The sequence below is a fragment of the Crocodylus siamensis genome, chromosome 4, assembly GCF_052110815.1.
Source record: "Crocodylus siamensis isolate JL-2025a chromosome 4, ASM5211081v1, whole genome shotgun sequence".
NCBI lineage: Eukaryota > Metazoa > Chordata > Crocodylia > Crocodylidae > Crocodylus > Crocodylus siamensis.
Genome location: NC_143398.1, coordinates 162,126,383 through 162,145,512, shown reverse-complemented (window position 1 = coordinate 162,145,512; position 19,130 = coordinate 162,126,383). Strand labels below are relative to the sequence as shown.

General features: G+C 47.9%; 1 protein-coding gene across 2 annotated transcripts in view; it reads right to left on the bottom strand.

Annotated features, from left to right (window-relative positions):
- IGF2BP1 (insulin like growth factor 2 mRNA binding protein 1) overlaps positions 1 to 19,130 on the bottom strand; it is a 92,269-nt gene that overhangs the window by 22,654 nt on the left and 50,485 nt on the right. For both annotated transcript variants that reach the window (XM_090044684.1, XM_090044685.1), the window contains exons 3-5: positions 7,517 to 7,565; positions 5,970 to 6,021; positions 4,922 to 4,985 (exon numbers count right to left, since the gene is read on the bottom strand). In XM_090044684.1, the coding sequence (XP_089900810.1) occupies positions 4,922 to 4,985; positions 5,970 to 6,021; positions 7,517 to 7,565 (165 nt within the window). The remainder of the gene's footprint in view (positions 1 to 4,921; positions 4,986 to 5,969; positions 6,022 to 7,516; positions 7,566 to 19,130) is intronic.

Below are 19,130 nucleotides of genomic sequence, written 5' to 3'. Positions count from 1 at the left end.
GTCTGCCCACCCTTGTAACCTGTCGAGGTCTGATTGTAGCCTGTTGCATCCTTCCAATGTACCCACGTCCCCCCACATCTTAGTGTCATCAGCAAATTTGAACAGGGTGCTTTTTACCCCCTCATCCAAATCACTGATGAACATGTTGAACAGTGCGAGGACCGAGCCCTGGGGGACCCCACTGCCCACGTCCTTCCATGTTGAGAAGGACCCATCCACTACCACCCTCTGGGTGCGGCCCTCCAGCCAGTTGGCGGCCCAGTTGACTGTGTGGGTGTCTACACCACAGCCCCCCAGTTTCTTAATGAGAACAGGGTGAGAGACAGTGTCAAAAGCCTTCCGGAAGTCCAGGAAGATTATATCCACTGCTACCCCTGCATCTAACGATCTGGTGATCTGATCGTAAAAGGCCACCAGGTTGGTCTGACAGGACCTGCCACTGATGAAGCCGTGTTGGTTGCCCCTAAGCATGCAGTCCCCTGCTGGCCCCTCCTAGATGTGTGCCAGCATAATTTTCTCGAACAGCTTGCCTAGGATCGAGGTGAGACTAACCGGCCTATAGTTTTCCGGGTCCTCCTTCCTGCCTTTTTTGAAGATGGGGACCACGTTGGCCCTCTTCCAGTCCTCCGGTACCTCACCACAGCACCACGAGTGCTCGTAAAGCCGTGCCAGGGGACTGGCAATGACCTCGGCCAGTTCCTTTAGAACTCTAGGGTGGGGATCATCCGGGCCGGCTGACTTGAATACATCCAACCCCTCCAGAAGCTCCCTAACTAAATCCTTGCTAACCCGTGGCCCAGGTGTGCCTCCCCTGGGGCCCGAAGGGGGCCCAGCAGGGAGGTGGCTGTTCTGGTCCCTACTTAGGAAGACGGAGGCAAAGAAATCGTTAAACATGTTAGCTTTGCCATCTGGTGTGACGACCAAGTTACCCATGTCGTCCTGCAAGGGCCCCACATTACCCGGGACCTTCTTTTTACCCCCTACGTATTTAAAAAAAGACTTCTTATTGTCCTTAATCTGGGAAGCTAGTCCCAGTTCCATCTCTGCCTTGGCCTTCCTAACTGCCCCCCTACATCCCTGAGCAACTACAGAATAGCCCTCCCTGGTGATGACCCCTTCTTTCCATTGGGTGTAAGCCTCCTTTTTAGCAAGGAGACATTCCTGGATGCTTTTGGTGAGCCACAGAGGCTTGTGTGCTCTCCTGCTCCCTTTGATCCTCGTTGGGATTACCTTCCTTTGGGCTTGGAGGATCGTCTCCTTAAGGAGCGACCACTCTCCTTGGACACCTGGCTCCCCTCCCCTCCGGGACCTCAGCGCTTCTCCAACTATCCTCCTTAGCTCGTTGAAGTCTGCCCTCCTAAAATCTAGGGCCGCTGCCTTACTGCATGCCTTTGCCACCTTGCGCTGGATGGTGAATTCCAGCAGGCGATGATCGCTGTCGCCCAGGTGGTTGAGCACCCGCAGCCCCCTCACCAGGTCATCACCCGTGGCCAGCACTAGGTCCAACAAGGCGTCTCCCCTGGTGGGGCTGTGCACCTCCTGGGTTAGATGGAGGTCCTGCACTCTGGCCAAAAACCTACGTGAGTGTTCAGACCTGGCTGACCGTTCTTCCCAGCAGATGTCCGGGAAGTTCAGGTCCCCCATAACAACCACATCCTTAGCCTTCACTACCTCTGTGAGCTGACCCAAGAATTCCTGGTCAAGCTCTTCACCCTGGTTGGGAGGTCTGTAGTAGACCCCCACCGTTAAATCCCTTTTCCCTCGACTGCCTTGTACTCTAACCCAAAGCACTTCAGAGTGCCCCTCCCCTGGCTCCTTGCTAATTAACAAGGAAGTGTATTTCCTCTTAGGTGTTAAACATTTTAGCATGTGGACAGACATAATACTTACAACAGGTTTAAAAATTTACTAGAAAATGTTTAGAATCATGGTTTTTTACCTGGCTTTGCAGAGTTGTAAGATAATAAAGGGCTCCGTACACAGTAGCTACATGGGTACATAGTTGGTGTATGGCGACGCAATCTAAGACATTCAAATAGTTATGCAATCTGCATTAGCACAGGGTATAGAGAGTTAAGAGGTTCCAGTACAATGCTACGGTAGAAAGAGATGTAAATACACTTTAAAGTCACTGGACATTTATACACATACCTTTGTCTGCTCCAACGTGCTGGAAATCCAGTGCATCAGAGCAAACTCAATTAATCTAGAGTCTGCTCTGCATGTGAGCTGATACCCACTGCGCTGCATCGCGTGCAGTTGCATAAGCAGTGAAATGCCCATCAGCGCACAGAAAATGGTAGTGGTGCATTTTTTAACTAAAACACCTTTGATGTGTTTTAGTACAAAAGTGCGCCGCTGCCATTTTCTCAGTGCTGACACACATTTTGCCGTTTATACAAATGCATGTGCTGCAGCCGGGTGCTTTTAAAAGTTCCCAACACTGCAGCGCAAGCATGTGTACAAATGCCCCAAGAGTCTAGATATGCCCACCATTTAAGACCAGTTTAAATCTCTTGGGACATTTTAACAGCACACTGTGAAAATGAAGTACTATTTTGAGCCAGTCCTTTGTGAACTGGTTCAATGTTATGTGTGGACACAGTGCATTCTGCACCTAGTGTCTGATGAGTCCTCCAGGCATCCCAAGCTGCACTGGTCCTCACCCCACCCCCCAAACCCATGCAGGGCAATGGGGCAGCTCTGGGATGCAACCCTGCAGCCCAAAAACCCTCCTACTGGCCATGGAGACCACAGTCTGCAGGACTGGGGGAAGCAGAACCCTAGGCAAGGCTCATTTGAGGTGGGGGGTGGGTGTTGGGGGGTGGTTTGCAGGGAACAGAACCATTGTACAATAGGCAATTAATAGCACAGAATGGCTGTTAATTTTATGCTCAATGTGAAGTGAATTAGCCCATTAATAGTAAAATATTATCTGTCCTCTGTCCCGGACTCTTGCCACCAGTCCCTGCCCTGTAGGTTCCACCTTGCACACACATTTCTTTGTAATTGCTGGCAATGCAAGGGACTTGAGTGGTTTTCTAGGGAAAGTCTATTTAAACTAAAGCTGTAGTGTTAGGCAGAGATTGTGGGAAGTCCTAAAGCAACCAGCCTCCAGGAATGAAGAAGCAGGGACCTCCAACTCCTCCTCCTCCTCACACACACCTGGACACCCTCTGTCTGGGTACCACTTCATCAGTTGTTCCAATTTAATTATAACATCTGTCCATTCCTGGTGGCGGAGTGTGGTGGCATGCAAGCAAGTATTGGCATGGGCTATGCAGCTGAGGCATGTAAGGAAATTGAGGCATGGGCTGTGGCGTGGGTGGAGACCAGTGGGTGATGGCCCAGAAGCAGGAAGCAAGAAACAGCTGGTGATCCCTCCAACCCTTCCCCCCAAATGGAGGTGGGGACCCCATCACCCAGGGTCTGCAAGCAGGGAGGTAACACTGGCAAGGTGGCTTTCCAGAGCAGGGGCTGGAAAAGCCAGGGAATTCTTGGGCCACAAGCATGGGGGCCACATAGCTCCCCCAACACTTGGCAACCTCTCCACTCCAACCCCTTGCCCCAATCTGGGTCTTCATCAACTGGGGCATCCTGGGGAAACTCCACGCATTGACCCCTGGAAGGCAGGATGGTCCAGGTACATGCCCTTTACTGACATTTCAGCAACAGTGCAATCCCTAAAATGCCAGGGTTCTTCTTAGACCCCCTAGCAATGCATGTGTGAACACTTCTGTCCAGGAACAATTTTGAAAGAGCTCTCAAACAGTGATGTTTTTGGAATGGTTCAAGTGTTATGTCTGTCCACACCCTTAGAGCAACTGAAAGACTGGGAAGTGACTTATGGTCTGAATGTATCTTCACAGGGAGAAAATATTGGTATTAAAGGGCAGGATAAAAACCATAGCTGGAATGAATGGATGGAAGTTAAAAGCCAGAGAAATTCTTACTGGAAACAAGGCATTAAGCATGAACAGACTTATTCACCACCATAACAAATTCTAGAGGAAAGTGGTGACTCTCCATCTCTTGATGTCTTCAAATCAGGGCTGGAAGTCTTTCAGCAAGTTATGCTTTACCAGACAGAAGCTACAGAGGTCAATACAGGAGTAACCTTGGCCAATTCTATGCCCTGGGTTAGACAGGAAGTCAGGCAGGAGGATCCAAGTCTTAGATGCAACTGTTCTGAAAGGGGAAGGGGCATTTAATGGTCAGGACACTTCATCAGTTGTTCCAATTTAATTATAACATCTGTCCATTCCTGTACTGGTACAAGTAAAACCAAACTTTAAACTTGTTTCATTCATATTTAGCTTACTTAATACACATGTACAAATGGACAGACATTATACTTACACAGGAATACGTTATACTGATATAATTTAATACCGATATAACTGTTACATCTGTCCACATCTTTAGAGTTTGATTTTAAAAGCTATCACTGAAATCTTCCCGTTTCAAATTTGAAACTGTTTCAGCAGATTAGAAATTTATTCTACATTATGGTTTTCTATAGCACCCATCTTCATGCAAAATGAAAATTAAATTTACTTATTAGTAAGATCCCATCAGTGCATATTGGCTATTAGTTTAGACTCAGAATCTACTTCAAACAAAAGTGATCAAGTTGAATTTGCATCATAACTAGTTCCATCAGGTACAGACATTACATTTTTACTGGTATAAGTGATCAAAACCCAGTCAATACATGTAACAGAACAGAAGTTTGGCACACAGACTGGTTTAAAAACAACAGGACCTGGTTTAAGAATTGCACCCCCCACCAAAGGGCAAATGTGTGTTCTATTCATTACTGATCTAAACTACACCAGTTACGGAAAACTGCACAACTTAGACTGATTCTGCCTCAGGCATTTAGAATGTCTACACCTACGCCCAGGTTAACTTCACTTACTGTCTGGTCTGCTCCCGGTTTGAATAGGTGACGTTGACAACTGCTGTCTCGCTGTCCGTATTCACTTTAGAGCAAAAAAATACAGGAATTAGTGGGAGTGTTGCAAAAAGGGCTTGTGTCAGCACTATGTGCAAGATACACTTCAATCATAGGTTTAAGAACCAGACTGGAAGTACTGAAATTGGGAGCCCTTTCTCACAAACCAGGTAACTATGTCTAGTTCTTAGGTAGTATTTTTCCTCCATCTCAAAATGCTTTACAAAAGACACTGACGCACAGGCAATATCAGTACAAGTGTAACCCATGTTAACATAATGCCAGGTCTCTGCTTCCCTCTAGCAGCTGATCCTTGTAACTAGATGTAAGTCTGTTATTACTTCCCAGATACTGCACCTGACCATTTAGCTCAAGTTGTAGTGGCTCATAATTTTAGCTCTTCAGGTCTTGGCTGCAAATACTGCCTATGACCCAACACAAGGAGCTGAGTACATGAATTCCCTAGTTGGGATTTGATCTGTTATGGGCTTTTGAAGCTTGGGGTGAGCTTGCCCAAATAATATAGAGAGGTGGGGGGAGCATAATTCCATTATCCAGCTGATATATCAAGGCTTTCAGCTAGTAGGGAAACTGATGTCTTGGACCTATTTAATCCTTGAACTCTGTGCTGGGATTGCCAACAAAGCTTGTATTTTGACAGCCCATTTTATGACATGGGCATTGTCCTGCTGGGAACAGAGACACTCCCAACTTGTTTCAAAGGACATAAAATTATTTTTAGTCACTATCATCAGGGTCCAGATTGGAACCAGGGACCAAAAGTGAAAGGTAACCTAATCCAATCCTAGCCATCCCCCAACCTGGCAGACTGGGGACTGTCTAAAACCTTTTTCAGGCCCTTCCTGAATCTTGTCATGTAGATGAATAATGAACAGGAATATCCAGAGTTGTCATAACAACTTGGAGGTGAGCTTGAGCCACACGCTTCAGGGTGCCAGCAGATCTAACTTTAAAAAATAAATAACTTTACCACATACTTTTGCCTTCTTACCTTGTTCGCAATTTTCTACAGTACCATATTGGGCTAGCAAACCATCCAGAACCTAGAAAATGAAGGGGAAGCTGCATTACTTTGGATGAATATAAATAAGCCCGCACCACAAGACAAATGTTTAATCAAAGCAGGTCTCTCTGCACCTCTTTCCCCTCTCACTCTTCATCTGTCTTGTCTGTTTAGAAAGCAAGCAAAGAACATCTCCCATCCTGTGCATGAGTGACAGAAGTATGGTGACATTTCAATCCCTGCAAGAGCCTAGTGTGATGCCATCACAGCAGTAATTTGGTTGGTGGAACTTATTTTGCTGAAGGGAAACAGTAGGCAAATCTACACATGAGGCTACGTCACTGTAGCAACACGCTACGGCGATGTAGCATCAGCGGGCAAAAACCGTGACACTGCAGTAACGCGCTTCCTTGGTACTGCATGTCGCTACGGTGTTGTAGTATCTAAAAAATAACCATGCACTGTGCAAATGACACAGTATGGACTTTTACTGTGGTGTACAAAAGAAAGTACTAAATGATGGTGCGGTAACAGCAGCACCATAGGGGCATGTGTAGATGCACCCAGTGCAAACTATATTGCCTTAAGCACTTCTGCTCAGTTTAAGTCGGATTAGCAGAAGAGGCCAGATTCTATTCCACATTTTAGGTATCTATGTGCACTTGGGTGCCTAAGTATGATTTTATTCCACCCTGCTGAAGCTCCTGAGAATCCACTAATGCATCTACTTTTGTAACATATTGCTATCCGCCCCTAAAGTTGGAGTCACAAAAAAAGCAGCCTGAAGAAGGAGGACCCACCCACCTTTTGCATTACCTGTCTTTCAAGCACTCAAGCAAGGTGGAATAGGATTGTGCTTAGGTGTCTACGTCCATTTTACACACCTAACAGGTAGAATGGAATCTAGCCCTAGAAGAGTTTGCCAGTACAGTTACACTGGGGCAGCTCTACCAACAACTTATTTCTTGTACAGACTTGGCTTAAAGCCTGTTTGCAGGGAAACAATACTGGTATATGGTATAAAGTGCAAACTTACCCTGCTGTGTATTTACCAGCGTAACTCCCTGTGTGGATACTCTTATTCTGGCAGGGCAGTTTTCAAACTGTTTTGTGATGAGTCAAAAAAAAGCCACTGAAAATAAGCATGTTCACATGAGCTTGGCCCCAGGGAACGTTTATGTGGAAGAGGGTCCTGGAGGGCAGGCTATAAGGATCAAGTCAAAGTTGTACAACCGATCCCAGTGCAGACATAAATGTAAGGGTGCTTACACCAGTGTAGCTTTATTCCTGTAATGGAGGCAGAGTCAGTTATATGAGCATATGGCTCCTTTTATACCAGCATAACTACATCCACACTAGAGACTGTGCTAGTGTAACTGTATCTCAGGGAGAAGAATTGATACCAATATAAAATCTGTGCAGAGACCAGACATAGATCCTGGGCGGTTTCTTCTCTAAATCTTCAGAGGTTGATTTCATCTAGTTCTCTTTATCTTCACTTACATTCTCTTTATTTATCATTTATTTTTACTTACCTCCCATCGTAGCTGAGGTGGGATATTTCTTATCTGAATTTTGCGGCTCCTGAAAGAAAATGAAAAATAGCTTAAAACCCATGTTGCTGTCTGAAAGAAGGCCTATTCAATTATTTGACTGATTCTTTTAATAGCATAGCATCACTGGGCACATCTACATAACATTGCACAGTAGCATGGCAGTTAAAAACCATGCTGATAGCCTACTGCACGGTGTTATCACTAGGCTAATGCTCAGTAAGTATCACAAAATAACTGTGTGTTGGCGCTACTGTGCAGTAACTCTAGTTACTGTGCATTTAGTTAGTACTTTATTAAGCAAGTACTAAACTAAACGCACAGTATCTAAGGTGCACTAATGAACATGTAGACATGACCTATATGTACCACTAAAATGCTTTATGAACACCAACTCATCTCTTGTAAGGCAGATAAGTATCAAGTCCATTTTGCAGACAGGGAGTCCAAGGAGTAGTAGTGAACATCACAGGCGAACACTAGATCTATTCTAGAAACTTTGGTAGTGTGCCACTGTGGGTCAGGGGTGTCACTTTTTGACATATTTGTACTGGTTAAAGCCCTTGTGTAGCATTGACTATAGTTGTCCAATAGTGCTCTCATCAACATAAATTATAAAGCCAGAACGGACAAGCATGCAAGCATGACTTCCTGTGATGGAGAATTCACCACCACCCTTGTCAAGTTGTTCTACTGGTACATTACTGTTAGAACTGAGTACCACACTACAAGCCTAAACTTGTCCAACCACACTTTCCAGCACCTGGATTTCACGATGCTCTTGTCTGCCAGACTGAAGAGCCATCTATAAAATTTATATTCACCCACAGACTGATCATGTCCCCTCCAGTTCTCTCCTTGATAAGCTAAATCAACTGAGGTCCTAGAGTCTCTCACTCCTGGCCCAGCCTTCTGATCATTTAATAGCTCCTGAGGCTCTTCTCTGAGCTTTCTGCAGTTTTGGAACATCCTTCTTGAATTGTGAATCTCAGAATAGGATTCTATATCCCAACAGAGATTACCCTGGTGCTAAATATTGACTGTCTAACTCTTCCTCCATAGTCCCCCTTTCTTATGCCCTTTTAGCCTGGTATCATCCTGAAAACTCGTGTACACCTGATTATCCTACAAAGCATTATAGCAGGATGCTTGGTGCTCCTGCTACTTATAAGAGCAGGCAGGCTGCAGAAGAAGCAGGCAGCAGATATAGCCAAAGACAACCAGGAGCCACATGACCCAGAAAGGGGCTGGGCTTAGAAAGGATATAAGCCCAGACCCTGAGCTGAGCAAGCAGTAGGGTCCCGGAGGTTGCTAAGGGAGCATTGCCTAAACAGGATGGCTGCAGCTTCTGAATGCTAGCATGGAGAGTACAGCCTGTGGCACTCTGGAGGTTTTGGGGAAGAGACTAAGGGGTGGAAGAGGTCCCTTGGGGCCCAGTAAGGGATCCAGGAGCCTAGAGAGGGTCTGACTGTGGGACCAGGGGGTCTGAGAGCTTGCAAAGGGTAGAGGTAGGGGCCAGGGGCTCAAAGCCTGAGAGGGGCAGAGTGTGTGACTCCAGGTAAGAAGGCTGCACTCAGGAGTAGCCAAGAAAGGTGAAGTGCCCCAGAGGAGCAGGCCACCCTGGAAGCTGAATTGACATCAGTGAGTGCAAACACCTATGAGGCATGGGGCATGGTATATGGATGGATGAAATCATGCAATTAGCCCTTAAGACAATGACCACAGACACCTGTGGTCATGAGAAGGCAATCATTAGTTTGGGGAAGAGACTAAGGGGTGGAAGAGGTCCCTTGGGGCCCAGTAAGGGAAGCCCTAAGGCAGCCTCCCTTATCTAAAAGCTAGATATATCCAGGTAAGGTTGGAGAATGGAGGGGTGACTGTCCAAAGACAGCAGAGCAGATAAGGACTGAGGGGGCATCAGGGCCACCCCTGGAGGTGAACCCTGTTACAAGCATCAACTTAGAAAAAGACTTAGGGCAATGGTTTCGTCCTCCTTGCTTATGGCCAATTCTTTTTGTTTTTGGAGGTATTATTTTATGCATTTCAGTCTTGCTAAACATATAGTGGGTATGCCTAGTTTACCAAGCGGATTGTCTATCTTAATGACCTGTCCCCTTCATAATTAAGCACACCCCCAAATCTGTGTGTCCTCTGCAACTTTCACTAGTTAAGATTATGTTTTTCCACGTTATTCATAACTAGCACTGTGCCAAGGACATACCACTGCAGAACCCCTGCAGCTGGTCTAAAGGGAGTATTTATGCACAAATGATGAATTATGCTTGCTGCTGTAGATACTCCATATATATCTTCAATAAGATGAAGTTTGTGGTTCAGTTACAAAACCAATCTATGCCTTCCCTGCTTTCTTTCTACCTCCACCCTGGCATGAAATTCCAAAAGGAGTTGAATAGGAGGGTTGTGAAACCTTGATCTTCTGTTCACATGGCACTCCCTGGGTTAGTGAGCTAGATATAGCCCAGAAGAACCAGTCCATCCAGGTGAACTGGTTACTTGCAGAGTGGGGCTGAGGGGTGAGCCATCTAGGGGTAGACAGGAGATGGGAAGCTTTGAAAGAAAGATTCTCTCACTGTTTACCTTCAAGAGCAGAAGGACACCTGAGTTTGGGTGGGGAGGATGAAGGAGGGTGTTGGAGGGGTGTCAAAAGCAAGAAAATCCATGTTACACAGAAATCCTGATCAGGACAGAAAAGGTTCAGGAAGGATCCTCATCTCAGAGCAGTGGTCCCCAACCTTTATATACTCAAGGTACCCCTTAGAAAATGCCAGCTCTTAGTTTTCACTCATGCTTTGACTACAGAAAAATAGTACTGCTATTTTTCTGATTCTTCTGTTGCAAAGAATTCAGAAATATCACAACAGGTCAGTGTTTTTAACATTATGGATTCCTATTTGAAATCTCTGGGTTTATCCTATGAATCATGTTTGATCACTTAGCAGTGCTAATACTGCATGTCATCTCACAACACCCTGGAAAGGGTTTCAAGGCACCAAAGGGTGTCATAGCACCCTGGTTGAAAATCACTGCCTTAGGGATTGACCAAGTCCAAAGAACGCTCAAGAGCAATAAGGAAACGGGAGCAGGAAATGACATATCAACATTGCTGATTTTTTTACCTAGATCTGCATATCTCGGGCTGTTTAGACAGTAATGGTTTAAAGAAGCCTCTTTTGCAAAGCCCATGCCTGTTTGCTTTAATTCTGATGTGTTGTTGAAGAGGTAAACGAAATCACAGTACTACACTGGAGCTCTGGCAGAGGTGTACTTAAGCAATTGCAAGTTGGCCTAAGTCGTGGAGCTGTGACAGTGGGACTGAGAGGTCTCAGCTTGGGGTGCAAGAGGCGCTACAAAGACAGTTTATATGCCAGATGAGTGTCTAGAAACCCAGAGCCAACGCCTGGACTCTGCACAGACCCAGGAAAGTTGAAAAATTCTTGAATCCAGTGTGTGAGACCAATATAACAGCCTGATGAGTGTACATGATTTAGGACTGTGTCACAGGTACCATCTTGTGCTTTACCTGTTCAAACAGGCCTAAACATCAAGATCCCATGCTTTAAAGCTCTCAGTGATTTTGAATATTTCTTTTTATTTCCATAATATTATTCCTCCTCCCCTTCTGCCCACATGTTCCTTCCTAAATAGGTTATAAACCTGTGAATCTTCCCACTAGGCTCCCATAATACCAAATAGCTCATATGTATGAGCTCAAATTTCCGATTCTTCTTAACTGCTAGCATTGGTGTTTGAGCCACTGATGAATTTCTCATTTATCCGTTCCTTGATTGATTTTGTGCTTAATGAGTACTCATCCCTGTCCACTTCTCGGCCTCCCCTTTTGTAGCGACTCTAGCCAGTCTTCTAGAATAGATTTGTTCTTCTCATGCATGGCCGCCTCTCAGACTGAAGAGTCCCCACCTCTCCTACAGAACGTGGAACAATGTTCCAGAGCCAAAGCCCCATCTTCACACCACTTAATTACCAGTGGTTCACTTCCTTCTGCCACTTTCACTTGAGTGACAGGAAAAATCTTACAGAAATGTCTCGCTTGGACATTTTTCTGGGCACCTGTTTGAGCAGTAACGAAGTCCCTGACCATCTGCAGTGCTATTAGTGCTAATTAAGCATCATTCCCAGTGACTCTTTGCCCAACTACTTCAAAAGTTTCTCCATCATATCTCATTTCTTGACTTGAAGAAGACAACACACTGTCCTGCTCTCCTCCTGTCCTTTTCAGTAGGGATGCATCAATAAAGATTTTCTTGGCCAGTACCAATAGCTGATGATTAACCAACCATAATGTTCGATGCCAATCCGCTAACCGATATTTAGTAATAGTGCAAGGCATTTTACACTACTGATGTAAGTAAACCTTTTTGGTTTGTTTTGCATTTATGATGCACACAGACATGCCTCCTGCCTGCTCCAACCCTCAAAGAGGAAGGTGGTGACTGCCCGATTCCCATGCACGTCACTCCCTTGCCCATAGCTCGTACTCACAGCCCTGCTCCCCATGCAGCCTGGGGTGCTGTCCTGGGTGGGTGAGGCGGGGCAGACCCTCATGCAGACAGCGGTGCTGGGCGCATTTGGAGCCCCAGATCACGCTGCTGCCTCAGCCCTGACTGGCCCCACACAGCCAAGCTGCTCCAGCTGCCAGAGAGAAGTCGCTTTCACGAAGGCGCCGAGTGCCCAATGAAGCAGAACATCCCTCGTGTGGCACCTCACCTCACCTGCGTGCAGCTCAACATCTCTGTGGCAGCCCTGGTGCTCAGACCTCTGCTGCATGTGTGGCATTGCCGCAGAAGTCGGTAACACAGTCCTTTTGTTGCTGACCACGGTGCTCTGTGACCGCCCCATGGCACCTCGTCCCTCTCCCGCTGCTCGCTGGCACCTGTAGCCTGCCATGAGCTTGGGTCGGCAGCAGGGCATGGGGACCAGACTACACTTGCCAGAGTGCTCCAGGCATGCAGCTGTAATTATCGACTACAATGACCAAAAAATGCCAATAATGTAATTTCTCCTTTTATCGATGCCAGTCTGATAGCCTACTGATATATTGGTGCACCCCTATTTTTTGGATTGTTTTTTCTTTTCTTCTTCTTATGGAATCTTCATAAAGGATCCTCTGCCTGTCTTGGATAATTAGCAATTTCTTTGTGGGCACACTTAAGTGTCTCACTAAGCAGCCACCCACAAGTATGTCCCAGACAGCTCCCTGTTCCATTCAACCAGACTATTTTCAAACTGCCTGTAGTTTTCAGACCTACAACATGATATGCTTAGCTAGGTAGAATTCTCCCTGCTCTTCTTCTTTCCGCTAGTCAGAGTGTGTCAACCCTTGTTGCTCTCCAGCCAAATAAAATGCCACCTAGCCCTCTTGCTTCTGGGCCCAAATTGCCAAGCCCATTCTCTGTTCTCCAGCCTCCATGGTTTCTTGGCAGCCGGTTTCTTTATTCTGTCTGAAGATTATGACACTGCCCCCAGTCTGTTTGCCCAAGAAACTCCTCAGCATCTCTGCCCTGGGGTGTCCATGCTTATCCTTGCAAACCATAGATCTCTTCCTAAGCTCATCCATCAGTGTATCATGCCCAAGAAATAAAACCCTTCCAGCTTCAGGCAGAAGAGAAAAAGGGCCCCATCCATTGCAGGCTACAACTACTGCATCACAGTACAGACGGTCATCACAGCACTAAGCACAGGACTGTATGATACGCTCTATCTGAAATGCCCATGTGCCACACCTGGTCCAGCTAATTGCAGCAAAAAAAATACTTCTGCCATCATAGCTTATATTCTTTCCCCAAGAGAAATAAGAAGCTCCAGACAGTCATTGCAATTGGATATCTGAAGAGCTCAGAGGTGAAGCAATCACTGGAGAGGCAAATGGGGTCAAGGATGGGTTTTCTTTAAAGAAGGGGGAGAATGAGATGGGAAAGAACCAGATATGAGAGTGTGTGCACACCAAAGAGAGAGCATGCAGTGGAAGGGATAAAAGCAGAAACAAGGGAGATGAGAAGAACAGAGCATTTGTGGTTTACAAAAGAAGAGTGGATCATTTCAGTGACAGAAGATGAAGAAGGGGGAAGGAGGGAAGATCCCTTCAGATCCTGTTGATTTTTCTCTGTGAAGAAATCTTCTAGATCTTGAATAGATACAGCAGAAAAGAATGCAAGGGCGCAGGGTCTGAGGAAGCAGCTGATGGCCACATGGTGACTGGGATTGTGTATGTGGAAGTCAGCGCACATGTGCACATGCGCCCAACTGCGCAGTTGTTACTGCACAGTCATTTAGGACCTGCTTTAGGACTACATGGCAACATAGTGTCTTACGCAGATGCACCCAGTGCGGATCAATAGAAATTGATTAGCTTTTTTACAGACTCTTTAGAGAAAGAAAGAGAGAGAGATTCCCTTGCTCTGGCAGAGCATTCCACTCCTCTACAGCACTCTATAAAACAGTTCAGAGAAACCCACTTACTAAATGACACCTTTTATTAAACTTGACAGTCTCTTAGGATTCTTTCGACATCATTCTGATTGTATTCCTATTCAGCTCTATACGATTTTACATATAAGTTGCTAACAGTTAACAATGAATCTCCTTTAGCTCAGAGCTAAGGGTTGCAGAGCAGTCTAAGTCATATTCTGCTCTCACTGGCAGTGACCTTTGCGTGTGGCTTGGTGACAACTGCAAAGTCTCAGGTAGCCAAAATTTCTTAATCTCTTAACATTGGATATTTTTGTAACTTGCTTTTAAGATGACTATGAATACTGAAGCCTTGGCTTCATGTTTACTTAAATGAAATGTCAAGACATTAAAAAAAATCTAGTTACAGGGTGTATCTACAAGAGACGCATTACTGTGCATTAGTCTCATCTAATGTGCAGTAAAATGTCACTGCCTACATGTGCGTAGCAATTACTGTGCAGTATATTAGTCTAATGTGCCATTTTCTAGTACCTGTAGATACGATACTAGAAAAATGGCACATTAACTGATGCAGTGTACCACACATGTAGACACTGACTGGGAGCAATTTGCTCCTGGTCAGAAAAGGCAGCAGGGGGCCAAAGGGGATGGGAAGAGCTGTCTTGGCTCACAGGATGCTGTCTGCCAGCCATGTGGAGTTTAGGACCCATCCCAAACTCTACATGGCTGAAAGAGCTGTCTCAGCGCCAGGCAGCTACCTCCCACCCACATGAAGATCGGGACCTCCATGGGTCCCAATCTCCACATGGCTGGGAAGCAGCTACCTGCCCAGCCAGGACAGCTCTCCCCACCCCGGGCTTGGGGCCAACCCAATTTCCCACCGGCTGGGACAGAGCTGCCTGCCAAACCAGGACAGCTGCCCCATCCCCTGGAGCTCGGGGCTAAGCCCCTGTGCCCTCTACCACCCCATGGCTGGCACCTGGGGGAGACTGGAGTGGAGTTCTCCCTGGATGCTGTAGGGGGACAGGGCAGGGCAGGAGCAGCCCTGGACAGGGCTGCTCCTGTTGGGCTCAACTTGGTCCTGATGTGGGTGCAAGTGTAGACATGCGCTGGGCAGTGCTTTGACGAGCCTGAATTTTCTGCACAGAAAATTCAGATGCATTAATTGTACATGTAGATGTTTCCAAAAAAAGCAATTTCCTGAAACATGGAGAACTATAAGAACACTCCTGGATCAGCCCTCAGAACTGAACTTAGACACCACCCAGTCTGTCTGGGTTGTTTGGACTCTGAATCTTGGTCCCAATTCTCTGGCTGACACCCAACTCTAGACAGCAAGAAAACTTCATCCATGATAGTATGAAATCCTGCTCTGAGCACATGAGATGTAATCAATGGAGGTCATAAAAGATTGAGGGGAATCTCTAGAAAAGGATTTGTATGGCATCTATAAAACATGCTCTAATTTCCAGGACACAGAGGAAAGGCTATTTAAATCCCAAGTTCAAGTTGATAATGGGCCACTTCTCCAGTCACATTTTGGCTCTTTCTAACCTCAAGCTCCCAAAATAGAAAAGAATCTTTTTTATTTCAAAGCCAAAGTTACCTCCCTGGCTCTCACTCCAACACTCAACCCTTCATAACAGCTGCCACAAACAGCTGAGATAAATACAGTGTGGAAGCAACACTGTATTCCCTGTGGTTTAACATCAGAAAAGAACTGTGCAGTGACATGCATAGCCATGGGTCTTCTAACTGTACAGCTCAGTACTTGCATTGGGTAATGTTAAATTAGTGATTCTCAAACAGGGTGACTTGAGATGCGATGAAGAGTGTTGTGCAAAATTTCACCCAGTGTTTCGTTTTGAAGCTGTTTTGATGCATTTTGAGCTTAAAATGGCGAAATGAAACAGAAGTCTTTGAAACAGCTTCGAAACGAAACAAGGGCACTTGAAACGTTAAGAAAGTTTTGAAACTAGGCTTACTGGCTTCAGCGCCAGTCCCAGCTGGCAGCAGCAGCCTCCTGTCATCCAGCAGGCAGATGGGGCCCGTCTGGACCCCGGGAGGGCTACGGGGGCTGTGCAGGACTGTTCCCAGGGGTGCAGGCCCCCGGTCTGGTGCTGTCGCCTGGGACCAGTGGCAGTTGGACCCAGGGCAAATCAGCTCATGCAGGGACCTGCCCCAGCCCCGGGATCAGGGCAGGGGCAGGTCCCCGCATGAGCTGATTTGTCCTGGGCCCTGCATCCTCCTCAGGCCAGCTCCAGTATGGGCCCAGGGCAAATCAGCTCATGCGGGGATCTGCCCCCGCCTCAGAATCGGGGCAGCAGCTAGTCCCCACATGAGCTGATTTGCTCCGGGCCCCACACCTTCTTCCGGCTGGCTCCAGTATGGGGCCTGGGGAAAACCAACTCATGCAGAGACCCTCCCCTGCCCCGGGCGGCAGGTCCCCGCACAAACTGATATGCCCTGGGCCCTGTACCAGAGCCAGACTGAGGAGAGGCCAGGGCAAATCAACTTTTTTGGGGACCCACCCCCGCCCCAATCCCAGGGCGGGGGCAGATCCCCACATGAGCTGATTTGCCCTGGGACCACCTGCCACTGGCCCCCAGGTGATGGCACCAGCCTCCTGTGATCCAGGAGACAGACCAGGGGCCCGCACCCCCAGAGAGTGGTACGGCACAGCCCCTGCAGCCCTCCCAGGGGCGCAGGCGGCCCTGATCTGCCTGCCGGATGACAGAAGGCTGGTGCTGCCGGCTGGGTGCAGCCTGTGCTAGGAAGATCAGTGCTGCCACTGGCCCCAGCTGGCACCACCAGCCTCCTGTCATCCAGCAGGCAGATTGGGGCTGCCTGCACCCCAGGGAGGACTGCAGGGGTGCAGGCCCCTTGGTCTGCCTCCCGGATCGCAGAAGACTGGTGCTGCCATCTGGGGCCAGCGACACCACTGATCTTCCCAGCACTGGGTGGGCGAAAAGTCAAAACAGCATCGAAACAGCAAAACAGTGCTCGAAACGAAACAGAACAGTCCTCTTTAAATGAAACAAAACTCAAAATGAAACACTGTTCTGTTGAAACGGAAGTCGAAGCGAAAACAATGCTGTTTTGCACAGCCCTAGCTGTTGTGGGGTGCCATGCAATGTTAGCATTACCAGGTGCACAGATATGATTCACAGGATAAACCTAGAGATTTCAAATAGGAATCCATAATGTTAAAATCACTCTGACTTGTGATCTTTCTGAGTTCTTTGCAAAGAAAAAACGCTCTATTATTTTTCTGTAGACAAAAACTGAATGAAAGAAAGCTAAAACTTAGCATTTTCTGATGACTTCCTTAAGTCTAACAAGGGGTGCCTTGAGTCTGAAAAGGCTGAGAACTGCTATACTCTGGGCAGAGGCAGAGGAAGCAAAAAAAATTGTGGGGGGGGCTGAGCATGCACATAGACATGCCCCCCTCCCCATGGGAAAGTCTGAGGGGGAGGGGAAAGGGCCAAGGGAGGGAGCAGTATTGCCCAGTGCCACACCATGCTGCCCCAACCACCTCCTGGCCCCGGCTGCCTCCTGGCCCTGGATGCCACACCGGCCATGGCTGCTTCCCGGCTCCGACCATACCAGCCCCAGCTTCCTCCCAGCCCCGGCTGTACCAGTCCCAGCTTTGGCAGCCCCCTGGCTGCACTGGCCCTGGCCACCTCCCTACCCTGGCAGCGGCTGCACCAGCCTTGGCCACGTCTCACCTGCCCAGGCTGCCTCCCAGCTGCACTGGCTCTGGCCCCGGCTGCCCCAGCCCAGGTTGTCTCCTCACCTTGACTCTAGCTGTGCACTGCCTGCTGGGGGCCAAAGTGGGGCCAGCCTCGGCTGCACCACCAGTCTGGAGGGAATGGAGCCCCTGGGACCCCCGCGCCTGCCCTGCCCCGCCCGTCCCACGTCTTCCCCAGGACGAGCCTGGCAGCTCCTCCAGAGGTGCAGCACTGGGCAGCCAAGGGAGGGGAGGGCACATGGCCCCCTGATCTTTGCAAGGGCGAGGGCGGGCCACAGCTGTGACCTGGGTTCAGCCTCTGCTCTGTGTTTCCCTGCCTTGCCGCCGCCACTTCAAAAGTGGCAACTGCCATGTATGTCTTGCCGCTGGGCAGGCCAGGCCAGGCAGCAAGGCACATGGCAGCACCTGCCGCTTTCAAAGTAGTGGTGGTGAGGTGCAAAGACACACAGCAGAGACACGAGCCCAGGCTGCAGCTCTGGCCTGCCCTCGCCTGTGCAAAGATTGGGGGGCCACGTGTCCTCCCCCCTTGGCTGCCTGGCACTGCACCTCTGGAGGAGGCACCAGGCTCTGGTTGTCCCATGACCTGGCCAAGCCACTCATGGTGAATGGGGCCCTGGCCAGACCGGGTCATGGGACAATCCCTACAGTGCAGGAGGAAGCAGGCCAGGGGCAGGGGTGAATGATTCACCCTTCCCCTACCCCACTCTCTCCTGCACTGTGGGGATCTCAATCTGCCCTCCCCCCAAGTACATGGAAATAAAAAAAATAAATTAAAATAAACTTACCTGCCTGCAGCTAGGCCGACTGTGATCCTGGCTGCAGGTGCACAGGGTAGCGCAGCATGCCCGCCCCTCCCCACCTGCTGCAGGACCCTGTTGCCAGGCTGCCCTGTGTTTGGGGGGCTTGAGCCCCATTAGCCCCCCACTTCTGCCAGCTATGACTCTGGGGTTAGACTGGAGAGCCCCTGCACTCAAGCTAAGGGAAAGTGAAGGTGTTTAGTTGACTCATAGACCATATGTGATGCAAACAAGGAGTTCTCAATCTTTTTAGACCAATGACTAGCATCAACAGTTAAATAGTTTGCAGATGCCATACAGCCTTATCAAACTCCTAACTGAAAAGTGAGGGGAGAATACACTCTGTGGACCACTTTCCAAGGGCTACCTGTAGTCAAAAAGACAGCTGGAGGCTCACTAATCTCAACTACAGCACCCTGGCCAATTCAGTAAAGCCTTTCAAATTCACCTTTTTTCCTAACTATTCAATTGTTCTAATAAAAAAAGTGCAAAGAACTTTTTTTCCAGCTACTCAGCTGGTCTAATAAAAAATATCACATCTACCCAAAGAACCTTGCCAAATTCAGCTTTAGGCATTTGTAGGATATCAGGATATGCT